The sequence below is a fragment of the Centrocercus urophasianus genome, unplaced genomic scaffold, assembly GCF_019232065.1.
Source record: "Centrocercus urophasianus isolate 14NV4802_14NV808 unplaced genomic scaffold, USGS_Curo_1.0 seq_11, whole genome shotgun sequence".
Taxonomy (NCBI): Eukaryota; Metazoa; Chordata; class Aves; order Galliformes; family Phasianidae; genus Centrocercus; species Centrocercus urophasianus.
The window spans coordinates 48,310,902-48,329,406 of record NW_024884253.1 but is presented as its reverse complement, the minus strand read 5'-3'; the positions used below and the strand labels follow the sequence as shown (position 1 = coordinate 48,329,406).

The 18,505-nt window shown below is 35.8% G+C and overlaps 1 protein-coding gene across 12 annotated transcripts in view; it reads right to left on the bottom strand.

The window, feature by feature from the left end:
- PTPRM (protein tyrosine phosphatase receptor type M) overlaps window positions 1-18,505 on the bottom strand; it is a 451,289-nt gene that overhangs the window by 207,131 nt on the left and 225,653 nt on the right. For all 12 annotated transcript variants that reach the window (XM_042839780.1, XM_042839781.1, XM_042839783.1 and 9 more), the window contains one exon: window positions 1,838-2,146. In XM_042839780.1, coding sequence (XP_042695714.1) covers window positions 1,838-2,146 — 309 coding nt within the window. The remainder of the gene's footprint in view (window positions 1-1,837; window positions 2,147-18,505) is intronic.

Below are 18,505 nucleotides of genomic sequence, written 5' to 3'. Positions count from 1 at the left end.
TTGGAATAATAGGGCTAATAATATATATGTAAAGGGAGAAAAATTAAATATAGCACAAGTAAGGTAAAAGTATGACAAAACATGGTGATAACTCTATAAAAGTACTTGAAGACACAAACTCTGAGCATTTACACTATCACGGAGGTCAAAGACTCAAAGAGCTTCCCTTGAGAGGCTGTAGGATATTCATCCATGGAAACATCGAACGCTCAACTGAACATAGCCCTTGCAACATACATTATAATGCAATTTGAAGATCACAGTGATTATCTGGGCCATATTTCATTGTTGTGTTACACACAGATACATATGTTTTACTGAAAGTGTACAATATACTAAAAAGCTGTATTTTTTCTATAGTATTTGTAAAAACATTGCAAAGACAGAATCGTAGATTTTCAGTCTTGATATTTCAAAACTGATTAATATTATGGAAAGAATACTAAAAAAAAAGTATTCTCTGAACCACTGATGCTGGCTTTTAAGATGTCTTAGAATACTGTGAAGTTCAGGAGGGCCAGGAATAAACAAATACTATGTAAATTTTAAAGAAAATACAGAAATGTTACATATATCAGTAAGATCCTTTGCTTTTGCATCCTACAATTGAACTGAATAAAAACAAGGAGATGACAGCAAAATTAATTTTAATTAAACAATTTTCATGTTAGCTATGCTTGGTAAAATCTGTTGCATTAGCAACCTAAATTCCTAAATTGTTTAATTTATTCCCTCATATATTTTGATTAGAAATTAATACTGTACAAAACCATTACAGTACATATTAAATGATTTAATAGTTTTAAATGATACTCTTCAAGTATTTATTATAAGGGAAACTTGTCATTGCTGATTTTTTTTTCTAGAAATCTTTCCAAAATGTTTGCAGTAAATCCATCATTAATTTGGAAGAAAATACACACTACTTCTAGTCAGACTGCAGATGTTAAAACTGTGAGAATAGATCTGTTGTAAGCAATCTCAGCCACTTGTTAAGGTTCCTTTGAAGGGTAGACAACTGAAGATTCGTATAAGCAAAGCCAAAAAACATCAGGCTCACTTGTAGAAGGTACCAAGGGGCTATATATACCTTAGTACAATGTGTTCCGTAAAGGTGGAACCGATTCCTGGTGCATGACTAATTAAAAAAGTAAGTCCCATTTTGGTCCCATAGCTACCAGTACTCGTGTAAACTCTTGGTGTGCATAATCACAATAACATCACATAGGATTTAGAAGGATGTTAGAATCTATTCATGCAATGTTACTACAGCATTACGAAGACTCAGTTGCCAACTCGGCTACACATACTTCAAAAAAGAGACTGATAAATTAAGTAATTATGTAAATGACTGAGGTCTGAAAACCCCACTTTAGCTAAGAATTACCAAAGGAGAGGGAGTATATATATATTGTAATGTACATATATAAAAAAGACACTGGATAAGCAACTAATGGCATTCAGTGGTGGAAACTGTAGATCAGGAAAAAGTATTTGATGTTGAGCATATCATTCAACAGAAAAGCTTACATGAAGATACTGTGGACCAGCACCTGGATTATTTTCACACTGATACTGGAATTTTTATGTGGCAGAACATAACTCTATAACTCTCATACTACGAGCTTAGTGAAGAAACGATAAAATGATGTATAATGTTACAGATTATGTAAAAGTCCATGATAATACATTTAGTAGATCCCTTACTGCCCTGAAACTGTTGAAGGTGGTGTAAAATTTGTTACAGATAGTGAAAGTAGAACATATAGAAAGATACGATGATCATCAGGTAGGATGCATGTACGATGTATATATATGTGTAAATACAAAAACTCACCATCTTCATCAGTTTGCACGACAAGTTCTTGGCTTTCTTTTCGTCCTTCGGGATTCATTAGTACTAATTTGATGCTGACATTTGTATATGGTGAAAGATTAGTAATGGTGTGCTGTGGATGTGAACTTTCTGTATCCCAGCTTACTTCTTCTCTCACTTGCTCTTGTCCTCCAGCCTGGTAACGGTAATGGACTGTGAGGTTGTACCGATGGCAACGCGTAACGTTATATCCAAATGGCTCCCAGCAAATAGTGATTTGCCTAGACTTGATCTCCACAACCTCTAATTTCCGTGGCCCACGCATTGGATCTGCAAAATTACCAATATAATTCTAGTATGATTATTGATGCATATTATAACAGTAAGTGAGAATATTTATGCATATTATAGCAGTACATAAGAGTAATAAGAAGTTTTAGAGTTCTACAAATTTGACATGTAAGTTGAAACATCCATTCTTTTCTTCGCATAGTACAAATGCCAATAGAAGAAGTCAAAAGAAAAGTAAGAGCAAAACACCGAGTAATGGAGAAAGAAGTGACCCTAGTGAAAAACTATAAGGAAACAAAAAAACAGAAACTGATCTTTAAACTCAAACTGTAGTTTAAATAATGTTTACTCTTTTTACCCATTTATTGCCTGCAAAAAATAACTGCAATTTTCATTACAAATTAATATGTTAACACTTTCAAAGCAAAAGCCGTCATTCAAGTTAATAGGTATCTAAAAATAAAAGGTAATTTTAGGGAAAATCTGCAAATATGTGTTGCTTTTCTCCCAGGACTGTTTTTATCCCCTCCCCTCCCCCCCAGTGTTCGGTGTTTCTTATTTCTTATTCACTTGTTTTTAAATTAGACTGAAAGCAATTTACTCATCTAGACATTGCCTGGACATTAAGACAATTTTCTGATTTCTTTAAAATGGTCTATAGGATTATTTTCTCATAAACATTACTTGTAACTAGCTTCTTTCTTGTCTTTTTTAACTACATCTAAAACAGTACAAAAACCTGTTTGCAGTAATATTTTGGTAAAGAATAAAAAAAAAACAACTGAAAGAAGGAATGTCAGTCATACCTTACTGCAACCGAACGTTCCTAGAGAACTCTTAGCATAACCAGGCATAAATGATATCTAACAAAATCATACCAAGAACTGATGGCTATCTATAAACAAGAAATTTTTCAACAATTTAATTATCCAACCACTGTTGTTGATGAAGTTAAAATTTATGAATTCCTATAGGTCCCAGCAGTTGAGTTACAAAACTGAACCCAAATTTCCACAGAATTACAGCTCAAATATTGATCTGGCAGACACGCCATATTTTCAAAGGAATGTCATTAGTAGAACTCTCATACCTACTTAGCAATAATCTATTTGTTTTCATAGTGGAACCTGCAATAAGATTAAAGACAATGTCTGTTTTTATCCACTGCTTCACTAGTTAAATGCTTAGAAGACATTTAATGAGCTAGAAGCCTCTTATACATAAACAAATTAATATGCATCTTCCTTCTTTAATGTTTATTAATCAACATGTCTTCACCAAGAATGTTCTAAACAATTTACACAGAACTTCATCTTTTTAAATAAAATCCCTCCTTAGAATGCGTGTTCAAAGACATCATTCATCTTAGCTCCTTGAAGAAAAGGTGTTAGGAAATTGCTTGTTCTCTGTACATCTACAAAGCAGCGTTGTTTTCTTATTTTCCAATCCTCCAGCTTCTTCTTTTTTTTTTTTTTTTTTTAATTACTTAGCTGCCACTATCCAAACATGTTGATCACCAGTGTACTATATTTCCCAATTGGTGACAAAATGGCAAAACAAAACAAACTCAGTAACATATCTAATCCTAATCTTCCTTCTGGCAAACAGACTAGTAAAATTTTCCACACAAAGGATAAATTGGTAAAGTCATTTATTTGCTTCCAAACTCAGATACCCTAGCAGAGAAACATGATGTTTGGAGTATTTGCTCTTGCTACAAGTTATGATTAATGAGAGGCGAACCTCAAAGACCGGAAATCTCTAAGAGTTTCATACATTCCTTCAGCATTTCTGCATAACTCAGACAAATCTGATGAAAAATGAGGTTTTTTTGCTTGTTTGTTTGTTGTTTCGTATCAGATTCTAAGCATTTTTTCATTCAGGTGAGACTATGGATAGCGAAGTGCATCTGATTGGCACTGTGGAACTGTATCACCAGTTGGATGGGCTAAGTAGGGCTAGAAAATCAACAAAATTAAGGTGACCCTGACACACAACATTAAGCAGTTGAACAAAGCTCATAGCTGCAAGAATACGGATCAGTCTGCATAGTTTCATAATATGCACATCAGAAAATTCATGGGGGAGCTGAGAAATCTATTTTATTAGAACCATAAAACTAATTCATGGCATTTGAAAAGTGAAATTGAGTGGCTATACAAGAAACTGGATCAAAATCTACTCAAGATTTCTACCCAGGAGGAAGATATTCTTATGCCCCGCTAACTTAAATAAAAGTACAAGTTAGTCATCCAGTTAAATCTTGAAGTCATTGCTATGAGAATGACATATACATTCTTACTCTAATAAAACAGACAAAGGAATAAAGAGATTGGGCTGTAAAAGCTGGAAACAATATAGCTTTTGTTGATGTTTATGGGATAAATTTCATCAGACAAGGCAAAAACCTTGAATGCTTTTGTTCCTGACTTGATTCTGGAATCCAGAATATCAGATAGTGACACAGAAGTGTCTGTTTTTCTTACCATTCAGAGATGATGCAGCTGAGAGGGCCCTGTATGGGTCAAGCATGGCATGACCCAGCCCATGCTAGCATTTAAGTGGAAAGGAGAAAGAGGCAGGTAAGATAAAAAGAACTAAGTCAGAGCAAAGGAAAACACTTAAGGAAAAATAAAGCAGGATGTTAATTGTACCAGGTGGAGTAATTTTACAGAGCATGCCCACTGAGAAAGTGGCGTCAGATATTCCAAAAAGGCCTGTCTATGAAAGAGCCTCTCAAAATGCTGGGCTGTACACAAAAGAATTCACCCATTTGGTTTCCTCCATGTCACTTCTAAGGTCTCAAAATTACTGGAACAGACCAGGCTTTATTATTTTTTCATCAAACAAATCTAAATTCCTGAATAAACACTACTTTATTTGCATTATTTTGTTTTTCTTTCTAATGCAGCTCTTCTTTGATTACCAGATATGACTTCATTACAGACATGACGATATTAGCTCTGTATAGTTCACTTCTCAGTCACAACAGACCTGTATGCTCCAAGTACCCAACTATTTTTGGTCATAGCTAGCTGAGAAGGAACAAGACGAAGGGAAAAAGTTTTACTATCAACAACAACAAAAAAAAAGAAGATAAGGTAACGTTTTTTTTTGTTGTTGTTTGTTTGTTTTTTAATTAAAAACATGACAAAGCCACAAAAAACAACAATTTCTGCAACAAAAGCTGGGGAAAGGAACCCCACCTGCAGGGACGTCATTCAGCTACACCTCTCCCCTCCCTCTGCAGTTCTCTAGATAAACAGATGCTCTGCTGCTCCTCAGCATTCCATCTATTTTCTTCTGCCTCACTGCTACAAACCAGGAGAACTGTGAAAATGAGGCCTACCAGTACAAAAAAGAAGAGGTTGTCCTCCCAGAGGAGAGCACAGCCTGTCATGCCTAAAGATGCATCAGGTACTTCTTACCAATTCCCCCGACAGTGCCTGAAGCGTTTTTCCTGCTGTTCTTCTCCTGCTGGCTTCAGCAGGTATGAAACAGGGAAGTCTAACAGTTGCAGTTCTGACCTGAGGGACCAGCAAGCCCAGTTCTAGCCCCCGGCACTTTAGCATCCCATTTAGTCAGTCATCTTGGCTCTTTCTCTACTCCTCTCTGTTTTCCTGAGAGTATGGAGCAGAGACTGACAGATAGGATCCATTTCTACGGCAGCTCATTTCTTAGGAACTTCGCACTTTACCTCTTACTACAAATACAATGTTTTTTCAGAAACTCAGTTTCAAAATCACAGAGAGACATTTGTTGTATTTTTAGGATTGATCATCAAAATGTGGTTTCAGAATGAAAGCTTAGGCTGGAAGTTTTGTATTTTCATCAGAGATCTACTGAAATGAAACCAAGACACAAGAGGTATGAGGATTTCTGGCCCCTCTGTGATTCCCCAGTAGCAGCAGAGATCTGATACATGTTGGATACCATCCAGAAGACAAAGCATCGCATTCAGCTGGCTCCATCTGAACACAGCTCAGACAATTGCCCCAACAGGAATGCATGTCTAGGCAAAATAATAACATCGTTATTATCTCTGTAATAAATCTTGTGATTTAAATTCCACATTGGTCTCTATTACCCTTCCACAGGAAGTAAAGGATGAACCAAATAAGAAAAGCATTTACAATTAAAAGATTATCTGAGATCCAAGATATCACCAAATACAAATCTTTGAAGTGAAAATAAAATGGCGATAATCAAATGTGAGGTTGGACTGGCTTTGTCACAGATTTCCTTACAATCTTGTCACATCAATTCCTTATGAGATAAATGGGAGTCATATAGTCCAGCATCAGTATCAGTGTCACACGTAATTTCATTATTTTTTGCAAAGAACTTCCTTACTACAGTGACAGAGACCGTAACACACTTTTGACTTTATTCTGTCTGCTGAATCAGAGCTACATCTTTGTTTTGTTTCAAATGAGAATGCCTGTGTCGCCATTCAAACACATGCTCTAACAGTTCACCAGCACTGGTAAAAGTGGTCAACCTGTCAGTCACTACTGAATCTGAAGTGCATTCCAGAAAAAAAAACAAATGAAAAATACTAATAAGGAGTCAGAATGTTTCCTTCTCCCTGCAGAGAAACTAAAACATTATAGACCTGAACATTTTTTAAGAACGGAAATCACAACTCTTACTTTTTATGTACTTATGCACACTGTCTTTCATCCACACTTCTCCTTCTTTGGTGTAATTCCACCTGCAGAAGTTATAAAGCTAGACACCTCTACTCATGCTACAGTTCTCGAGATAAGCAGATGCCCTGCTGCTCCCCGTTAACTCAGGTGCTATGTTTCAGGAAGGTACAACACAAAGTAATGAAATATTGTTTTTTCTTCAGGTGAACAGCATTATGAGCCAGCTGCTGTCAAAATAACAATACCTGCCTATAATTTAAAACACAAATCTAATGATTTGTCTATTTATAGGCAACACCAAATGAGGAAGTAGGCACACTGTTTTATTTGTTTGGCCCACTTGATTATATCCAACCTACACATGGCAGCAAACAGTGTGAGGTTATTTGCAAACTTGGTTGGAGAGTTTTGTGAAAGATCGTGCTAAACAGCAATGGAATGATTTTATATCATTGTAATTATTATTTTTTTTTTACAAGTTCTTCAACAACCAATTGAAATTCAAGAACTTTATTTTGCTTAAAATATCATGACCGATCAAATCTGCTATTAGCTTTACAGTTTCCAATATACTGCAAACTGCAGACTGTGGAAAGAAACAGTAGGCAAGAATTTGGGCAGTGTAATTTCTTAGATTTTAACATGTATGTTTATTTTAGAAAACGAATTAGTGAAATCAAAGTCATAATAAGATGAAGCTGATGTAATTGTCCTGTGGAGTCCAGTTGTTTTAAAGTGAAACCAAATACTGTGTCGAAGAGCAGTAATGGAAATTAATAGCAATAGCTAGTAAGATTACTCTGGTAAAAGTAAATGACTGCAGAAGATAGTTAGCATCTCTTTCACTATTACTTGCTAATAGCAATTCCAAAAGAACGTGGCCCTCCTGCAAAAATACACAACTCCCACATTAAAGCAGTTCCTCCATCAGTGTTCCTGAAGTATTCCCCATTTCAGAAAATGCTGGGACGCAGCACAGTTTCAGAACTAATGAGAGAAAGAGCTATGAGACAGCAGAACTTCAGTCACCTGCATTTCAGACAAAGAGGGAACAGTTACACATACGTATTTTTTTGTTTCTAATTGTATCCTATGGTAAACGTCTTCTGCTGTCAAAATGCCAGCAAAGGAAGATAAACACGAGTACACAGCTACCCTAAAGTTATCAGAGAGATGTGCAACTTGAGCAGCAGCCTGTGAGCACCCTTTCAGCACCCTTCCAAGTTCTTCCAGACTTAAAGAGTATTGAGGGTCATTGTATAATATGACAATAGTATTTCCCTAGTTTATATACATACAAAGAAACTGAATATCAAAATAAAATTACTGCAGGACCTCAGAAAATGCTAAAATATGCACTTATAGCTCACAGTAGTAAAATGAGACAACTTGAATCCTCATTCATTTCTTCTCAGGCTCAAATGCGAGATATGGTACAGGTCTCCATTTTCCAGGAGGGATCAGAAGTAATAATATCAGCTTATCACCAGAATTCCTTGTGTGGTATTTCTAATTGAAATACAAGCTAAAAATATACAAATTCTTGGGACAGAATCAAGATGTTGAGCTAATTTCAGAACATTCATTGAAAGCACATTCTGAGGGGTGTCCAAAGCATCGGCTAACAAATTACAAAAAAAAAATCAGTATAGCTGTTGCTTGAAACTAAATGAGGCCTTGGATTTAAGCTTTTAGTGTCACATGCACTGGATACAGAAACATGAATGAATTATATAATCCTGCATGAGGACATTTCCTTAGCACTTTCAGCTCTCATTCTCCAACTCATGGCTATACATATCCCACTGAGGCTAAATCTTGAGACTGAAATTCACAGTTGCAAAATACCGGTCTCATCACCAATAACAACATCGTTTCAAAGCTGGAAGCATTTTTTAAGTATCAGTTTCTATATGATGTTTCCTTTTGTGAGAGATCTGATAGGAACTTCTCACTTCATAGCAAAGTTTAAAACGGAACCAAAGCAAATGGAATCTAATATTTCTTTATGTTGTTGTCATTTTATAGGTATACTCTAGATGGTGAGTCATTTAAATTCCAATATATTTAAATAAAGAATGAAATAAAAACAAAATTGGATATCTTTTTGTTAAATTACCTACATTATATGATTACTCCTTCACAATCAAAATCAGATTTTAGCTGTACATGATACAAACAAGATTACATTCTGAATCTGCAACAGAGATTTTAGTTGCTTGTTTAAAATGACATACCTAGCTATTCAATAATCACTTTATAATAACCCCTTTCATTTCTAAATCTACTTAACCATCAGCCAGTAGTAAGGAAAATGCTGGCAGTGGATTTTACAACTACACATTAGTTTTACATTTCATGACAAGCTAATTTTAGAGAGTTTGAAAGACAGACAAGCAAGTGTTCTAAGGTTTTCTTTCCTTTGCATGAAGGAAGCATACATCTAACGAGGAAATGAAAAACAAAGGAGTACAGACATATACTTTTCACTTCACATATATAGCAATGACAGTTTATCCCAACTTCACCCCAGGAATCTCATAAGTATGTAAACCAACAAGAAGCGAAAAACTGAAATACCTCTCTTTCAGAGCAAAAAAAGAATTAGTAAGGTCAGATGGCAAAGGAAGTGCCTCTTTCTGATAGATGCTACCTTTGCTAGATAAGCAGTGCTTGAGGAATACAGAAGTCCAGTGACTTTTGTTGCATGAATTGTCTCTTTCCACTGAATCTATCACAAGTTTTTAAGCCTTTTTTAGAGTTGACCGCAGTTTTACAGTGCCATCTCTTTCTCTGACTACTGCATGTCCATCTTATGTTGACAAAGTAGGTATCATTATCATCTGACCTAACACCTGGGTACATATTCTCATCATTTGATCAGATCTGTTCCTCCACACCCGTGGCACCTCAGAAGCTGGCATAGGTAGACTTCCAAACGAATTTACAAAGCCTACAGCTTGGATGCAGCTTTTATTTGGGAAGGCAAAGGCTTCAGAAGAAGCTGAAGGCCTGAGGGAATTGCTCCTGCGGCCAACTGATGCACATTCTTCAGTTACCAAGCAGCAACATTGTATTCCTTGAACATGAAACCATCTGGTAATAAGCAGTCAATAAAGAAACTTCAAGATACACTAAAAGATGGTGCAGGTGGCTGGTTTGCAATTAAAGAAGACATTTATGCATCATTAAGCATATTCATGAGAACAGACATAATTTGATCGTGCACAATGAATAGACTGCAGAAAAGGGAAATGGCATTAACATAACATATATTTTTCCATTCAGTGGTATAAAAAAAGGGAACCTAGGAGATCAGTAGGAACATTTAGAAGTTCTAGTGTGAGCAAAAAATATTTTTCTAGCCTTTTGTTTCTGGAAATGGCTCAAGTACCTCCTTGACATTGTAGTATGACAAACTGTACTCTTCAAACACTAACACAGTATGTGCATTTCTGTACAGCAAGTAACCTAATCACCTTTTGAATGTCAAAGGTATCAACGACAAAGCATGCACTGTTTGTTTTTTTTGTATCAAACTCATTACATTTTATGATACAGTTTCTTCAGATGCTTCAGAAGCCAGCCGGAAAAAAAAAGTCACTGTGTAAATTAGTGAAGGCTTCAGCTGTTCAATACCTGCCATGAAAGTAGAATTTCAGAGACTGTTTATTATGTTGTACAAAAGAATAAATGGGCAATGCTTATCATAGATCAGTCAGAATAAGATATAGCAGTACGTTCTGGTTATCACCATGTCCTATTGCTACTGACAAATCACATTAATTCAAAGTCATTAAATACAGTGGTGTTTGCTGAATTGGGGATTAAGGACAAGCCCTTACTGAACCCAGATGACAGGACTCCACAGTCATATAAATCTACGTAAAAGAGAAAATGCCACCAATCAATGTTACTCATCTAAAAAGAATATTTACCATTCTTTCTAATCTGACATGTGCAATCAACCTTAACCAAGTGATGTACAGCGAGATTGATTTTGACAAATACCCCTCAAATGCATAAACTTGATAAATGAATTAGATTCTCTGTATCACCTGGTAGAAGAAAATTTGAACTTGTAAACTCTTCAAAAGGGCTGACAACAGCAGGACTAGGGGAAATGGATCCAAGTTGAAGGAGGGAAGATTTAGGTTGGATGTTAGGGGGAAGTTCTATACAAGGAGAGTGGTTAGGCCCTGGAACGGGCTGCCCAGGGAGGTTGTGGATGCCCCGTCCTTGGATGTGTTTAAGGCCAGGTTGGACAGGGTCCTGGGCAACCTGATCTGAATGTGTGTGTTTGGTGGCCCTGCTAGGCAGGGGGGTTGGAACTACATGATCCTTGAGGTCCCTTCCAACCCGGGTGATTCTGTGATTCTGTGTGATTCTGTGTGAACTTACATATATGTCAAAAGGGATGTTTTCCCTTTCTACTACACAATTATGCGCTAGTTACTACATGGGTAATAATGTATAAAACTAATTGGTAAGTACCAAATGAGAGGTAAGTAATGTAAATTGAGAAGACTGCCTTTTAAATTTGTGACAAGACCGCCTGGCATCTGACCTAAATCTCCCCTCTTTTAATTTAAGTCCATTCCTCCACATACTGTCACTACCTGGCTGTGTAAAAAGTCTGACTTTCTCCTGCTGATAAGCTCCCCTCAAGTACTGGGAAGCTGCAATTGAGGTCTCACGACAGACTGAGGTAGGCACTGACATGAATGATACAGATGCGGCCATTTCTGCTTTTTTCTGTGTATCAGACCACCTTGTTCTAAAGGAATTTCTTGTTCATTATATTTTCTGCTCAGTACTTACACATAATGCCTTTACACATTAAAGTGCTTGAAGAGTACATATGGTAAGACCACATGCTGTTGACTTTGTTGGGTCTTTTTTTTTTTTTCCTGCTACATCACAGCATCTAGAAAATTATTTGAAGAACTCCCTTAGATAGCTGCCTTTTCAGTACCTCTTTGGATGCTTTTTTCTGACTGTTCCACTGATGGCTAAGGATGTTATTCACCACCAGTTTGTTAAGACCTACTTCTCTGATATACCATTCACTGTAAAAAGCAAACATAAGCAAATATGTTTGCCGATGAAGTGAATTCATGCTGTTATACTTTACTATGAAATACAGAGAATACCAGCCCATATTTGCTTCATATGCATGTGCAACAAGGAAGAAGACTTCCACCGGAGGAGAAAGGAGAAGAGCTGGGAAAAAGGGGCAGAGCAGATTGTAAAGTCCTTCATATTAAACTTCTTTTTTTAACTTACAAGGTATAAAAGAGTCCTAGCATTCCCAGGGAAATACAGCTAGGACTGACATATCATCCAGATGCAGAGAGATAAAATGCTACCACAAGCATAGTAACATATTCAGGAAAGCAAAATCTGCTGATTAAGTACCTGTCATCATAAGTAACGGAAAGGGCCCAGGTCTGCACTCCTTTCATGGGGCAAAGACGGGTCCCTGCTTTAATTCTGAGACAGGCCAGCTCCACTGGACACACACAAACCCCAGACCCTAGTCTCAACACACAGCTTCAAGAAAACCTAGAAAATATGACAGGCAAAAGTCAACCAGAAATAAGCTGGTGTGGTAAACTGTGTGTGGAACTGAATATGACAGCACTTACATAAAACTGAAAACTATCTAATACTATCACCAGTGACCCAGGATTTGAAGTCTATTAAGCATTGTTTTTTCCAATTGATCTGAACTAATGGAAAATAATTGCTACTCTGAAAAAGGTCACACATGAGGAAATAAAAAAGCAAGTGCTATACAGACAGTATTCCTACTTTGCTCCAATTTGAATTTATAAATCGCTGACATCTGATAGAAATCATACAATTGTTTTTTTCCAAGCCCAGAAGTTGATTGCAGGCCTTCCCCTACTGGTATCATAATTATGAAAGTAAAATCTTCAGGATAATAATTTACATGGAGCTGTGGAGTGCTCCGGTATTCATCTTTAAGGGTGCTTTTCACCAACAAATCTGAAGGGAGTAAAAGGGAAGCAAGAAAACCCCAAAGCTATAAAAAGCAACAAGACCTTACAGTATCTAAAATTAAGAGCTGTTGGAGTTTTCTGTCACAGAATATCCATAGAGGTGCTCTTATTTCAAAACTGAAGTGTTAAAATAGTTTAATTTTAGCAAATAGGAAGTATTCAGAAAGATAGAAACTGCACACTGATCTTTAAGTATTAACATTAACATTTGCATGATAGCAAATGTAAGCTCCCATCTGTAAGTCAGAACTCAATCAAAAGAAATGGCAACAATAGAAAAGCTACCACTTTCGCATTTACAAAATGGTTTTGGAGTGGAGAATCTTGAATTATGATGATGATGCTTTTTTTTTTTTTTTTTTTTTTTTTTTTTGTCAGTAGTTTATATGCACATAAAAATGGCTTGCTGGATTCAGTGCACAGATGCGCACAAAATCTAGAAATATTCATATGATGTATCACCAACTTAATCTAGACGCTTCTTGACAACCTAGCCGTTGCTTTATGGTTGTGCAAATCTGCAGTAGCAGAATTGCATTTTAAAATAAGTGGTCGTTGTAGGAACAAATAATTTCATTGACTTGTAAATGAGATTAAGATATTCAGAATTTCATTTCTAGTAATGATCTGAAAAAACAGAACATAGTTATTAGTAAGATGTTACAAACATTAATTGCCATTTGTGTACTAGACGGCGCACAACTTTTCTAAGGTCAGTCTGGCTGGATCTCAAAGGTCAAAAGAAAGAGAAAAATTGAGGGGAATAAAAGTCAGAAGGAGAATATTGTAGAGACCTGAAGTCAAAGGCAGGTCATCTGCTCACCCGCACCATCCAAACCATCAGCTACAGTCTATATGAGTAGATACTGTTCACAAAGATAATGGCTTACTCACGTAATATGGCTTAGTGAAAAGAATACTGAACTGGGAATTTTGAAACTTAGACTTAGTTTCTGGCTTCAGCAATTGCCACTGGATGCTCAAACTAAAATAACGAAATCCTCTGATTGTAAAACACTTAGATGGCTTCACATCATTACATCATAAGATATTACTGTCATTTCAGTAAGTTCTGACAGTTAAAAGGAAGGCCACATGAAACTCAGTGCACACCTCTGGCTATTCTAGTGCTGAGGGCTCTTACCAACTCATACAATCATGTTGTATGAAGCTAAACGCCACCAGTGGGCTCTCTTACTTCAGTCTTCTTTTTTTCTTCCTTCCTTTAATTTTTTTAAAAAATATTAACTCACAAGCTTTTCTGTCCTATTTTCTCCCCCTGTTGTGGTGAAGGGGAGCAGAAAAGGCAGAACAGGCATCTGTCAAATGGCCACAGTTAAGCCACCATGTGTGGGTTTGGTATTCTGAAAATTTACGCTTGCTACAACTAAAAGTGAGCATTCTCTGAATGAAGAATACAAAATTGAGACCTCTGCAAAAAGCAGACTGAAATAGACAAGAAATTCTGCACCATACAAGATTTTTTTGTTCCATTTTTGATGAATTCACAGTGTATTAAGTACTGAAGCAGAAAGAAATCACTGAAATTGTTGTATCAGCAATTGCAGCATGTAACCATGGTAATTAAAACAATATTATTTTTTAAAACTACAAAAGACTACTCAAGACATATAAAAAGGAAGTATCTGAGAAAGAATATTTTTCTTCTGATAACTACATTTCTGCTAGTCTGCAAAATTATTGAAGAGAGATATTTTTCACTCCTGCTAAAGAGTTAGTTGAATATGTTACAGAATTATGGCTTCAATTAAGAATTAAACTAAACAGGGAGGTTGTGTGCACAGAACTTTCAAGCAGCCTTAAAGCACATCACTGTTAAATCTTAGGCAGGGTATTCTGACCAGGATTTTCCTGCTCCTTATTTGATAGTGATTTCACTATCATATTCACGAGTATTCTAGTAAAGGGCAGTCCACAACTAAAAAGAAAAAAATTAATCAGGAGCTTTTAGAATTAAAGCAGAAGACCCTCACATGACTTAAATACATTTAGGTTCACTTCAGCCTTTTAGTAAATCTCTCTAATAAGAATACAGATAAACAGGGGTTGGAGAGACTGGTCCATCTCTCCTTGCTCAGAAGAGAAGAAAAAACTTAGCAGACTACATTATGAAACTGCTTAACTGGCAATTTGTATTATAATTCAGCACAATCCAAATGCATTCATTTAATTATGTGATCTGAGGCTCCTTCTAACACCAGCTTGTAATAACAAAAATATCCCATTCTCGAATAATGTGATAATAGAATCAGAACACTATCACTGTAGAAAACTTGGTTTAAGAGCTAAAATAAGAGAAAAAACAAAGAAACAAAAAAAAAAAAACAAAAAAAACCCTTCTATAGAGAACAAGAATTTGGCTGAAATACTGGTTTAAGTAAAAGAGGTAAAAAATATTAGTCTCAAGAGCTCCGCTCTCATCTTTTTCATCATCATCAAGAATCATCATCAAGAAGAATCAAAAAGTGACACTGTTACTAACAACAGGAGATTGGGGCATGTGATTTTAACTTTCTGTCTTATGCCTTACCAGTTAGAACTGTGATTCAATGTACAAATACTGCAGGAAAGATGGTGACCACAGTACTGTCATGTGCTACATTACATCTTTGTAAGAGGGCTTTAATAAGAGTAAAAAAGCATTGAACATACTTATGGCATCTATTTTTCCAGTTAATGCCAAATCATCCCCCAAATTTTCTCTAGATAAACGTGTTTAAAAATGCATACAAGAAGTTAGCTATAAATGGCAGAACAAATCCTTGGGAAGCTTCTGACAATTTCACAAGTTAATCATGATCCACATACGAAACTACTCCCCATGAATTCACACAAAATAAGGCAATAATTTCATCTATGGTTTCCGATGACATGAAAAAAAAAAGACTGAAGTTTCAATCCTGTTGCAAGAATCTCTTGACAAAAGTAAATTCTAATATTTACAACCATGGACACATCATTTCTTACTCCTATTTCATACCCTCACCAGACCACAGGATTACACAAGACTGTGTGCTGCTGAAATGTCACCACTCCACTATAAGTACAAAGAAAAAGCTCTTTAAAACTACGGAAAATGTACCCATTTGCTTCAACAGAATTTGAAACTCATTTTAAATTTAAAAAATAGAAATAGTTCATTTGATGCTAACGTAAAGCCCTCTCTTAGGTCAGCAAGGAGGCACATGGCCAACAAAATGAATATAGCACTAGCAAGGAGGCAATGGAATTAGATGTATGAAGGCTGTCATACATAAATACACAAATAATTCATTCTTGCCTGGGGCACTGCTTGAAATGTCCTCAAAGAAAATTTATAAAAGCAGATTTGAGCTTTCTCCATTTCCTTTAATGAAAGAAGACTGAAGAGCACCTGAAGCATTCTGAAGGCAAGCAACCAACACAAACTAGTACAGAGTTCCTTGCCTAATGCAGTAATAACAACGAAGATTACCACACAAAGAAAAAGTGCCATTATTAAAACTTAATTACTAGTCAGATAAATGCCAGACAGTATCACAGACATCACTAAAAGTCATAAATACCTAATTTTTAATTGTAAAAATGAAAAGATTTTATCATTTCTCAATAAAACTATAAAAGTGATCAAGCAATGCCGGTACTGTCTTAGATCTTCTGTAGTTATCTTGTGTACGACCCTAGTATTAAATTAAGAGATAGGCATAGCTTTTTGTCTTACAAAAATCTAGCTGTGATTTGCAGATCTCACTCATGTGCAACTAAGTACATGTGTATATTTAATTCTGGCAGTCTATAGGGCAACATTAATGATTTAAAATACATCTCCATATCCAAAAATAAACGAGGCAATGTCAGTATATATGTGTATATATAAATATATATATATTTTTTTTAATCTCAAACTCTATTGTTAAGTAATGTAGAAAGGTAATATACTCAAAAATTTAATATCCTTCGCTAATTTATTGAAAACAGTCAAAACAGCTGATTTGCAGTTTGGTTGAAATAGAACTCAATCCTTGTAAGAGCTCTGGAAAGAAAGAAAGTAGAACTACAGTCTGTATGAAGATGCAAACTCAAGTACAGCAAAGAAAGACTATAATCCAGACAGGTGTTACCACGGTATAATCCTGTTATTGTTAAAAAAACAAACAAACAACAACAACCAAAAACAAAAACCAAACCCGAAACAGTTTCACCAACTAGAGAATTCAGATTTTTGTCCTCCATCAGACTCTCTTTATCAATCAGCATTGGTGATACAGAATAGGCTATTCATATGACGGTTTTGTTTTAGAATTATCTTAAGTCCTGATAGGCTGCAAATCAAAGCCAGCTTAGTGGTCTAGGCACAGGTGCTTAGACTAGCTGGAATATCATAATTTTAGGAAGGAAATGTAGCCTCATGCTCCATTGAGCACTAACAGCTGAGCATCCCTGCTGTCAAGCAGAATTCAAATAGTAGCAAAGAAAAGGGTGAGATTTAAGGAATGGCCAACCAGCCAGGATCTCCAAAGGAAAGAAAAAATTGAGCAGCAATTGTTTTAATCTGCAATGAATAGGGACACTACAATCCCTATGCTTGTTTGGCAGAGAGTAGTCATGGCTTTTCACCTGAGTTTTTCCTGTAAATAAAATAATTTTCAACACTACTGTGGAAATAGAAAACTTAATTTTATAATATCTGAGGTTGAAGAAAAACATAAGTCCTTCATATAAAACAAATATGTACTGCTTTACGCACACTGCAAAATAAATCTGGTACTTCTTAAGGCTTTCTTTCTTTCTGCAACTAACTCTACTTTCCAAAACGTGTTTCCTTCGCTTGCATCCAGAATAGAAACGCTTTCATCATATGGCAAATGGCTCACCTTGTGACCACAGGCTAATATTCCAATCTTGTATACTAGTAGAACACACTCTGTCCTTTTGATTCAGGCAACAAGATATCTAATGTACACAACCAGGGGCAGAATTCAGTCTCGTGAGCAGAAAACAAAAATAAAGAAATAAATCTATCCTTTCACCAGAAGACAAATTACAATGTTACAAAGCTAAGGGAAGCATATCGCCTTGGGTATCTGCAAACTACTTGCACCCTAGTAGTTGTAACACAAGAGAAGATGAAGGATTAGATGTCCCAGTATCTACAGCAGATGTAAGACCTTTGCCTTTGAATCTACAAAAAAAAAACTCAGCACATTTAGAATATTTTTCAATTCACTTCTCTTTTTTGTTAAACACATATTTTTACCTAATGGATTTCCTTTACTCCACATAATGGTTAATCTTTCATAACAATTCCAGTTTGACAAAACACCATCAGCATCCACTTTCAGTAAATATTTTATGATCACTTAGCTCTCACAAGGTGAAAAGTTTCAATGTCTTGTCCTGTAGGTTTTCTATGTTTTGTTAAATCTTGTAAGTATAATAAGAATTGCTATTACCTTGAATCTTAGCTAAGTATATGCTGTGATTAAAAATAGCTAGTCTGAATGATATCTGAGAAATGCATTCCTTCAAAATAACGCATGAATAGTTTAGTACACCAGAAACAAAGACCTGAATCATAGTTTTGTAATCTATTCATTTGAATGCCTTCCACACTGAATTGTCAGTGTCCTTGTGAAACATTCATTTCACAGAATCATAGAATCACCAAGGTTGGAAAAGACCTAAAAGATCATCCAGTCCAACCGTTCACCTATTACCAA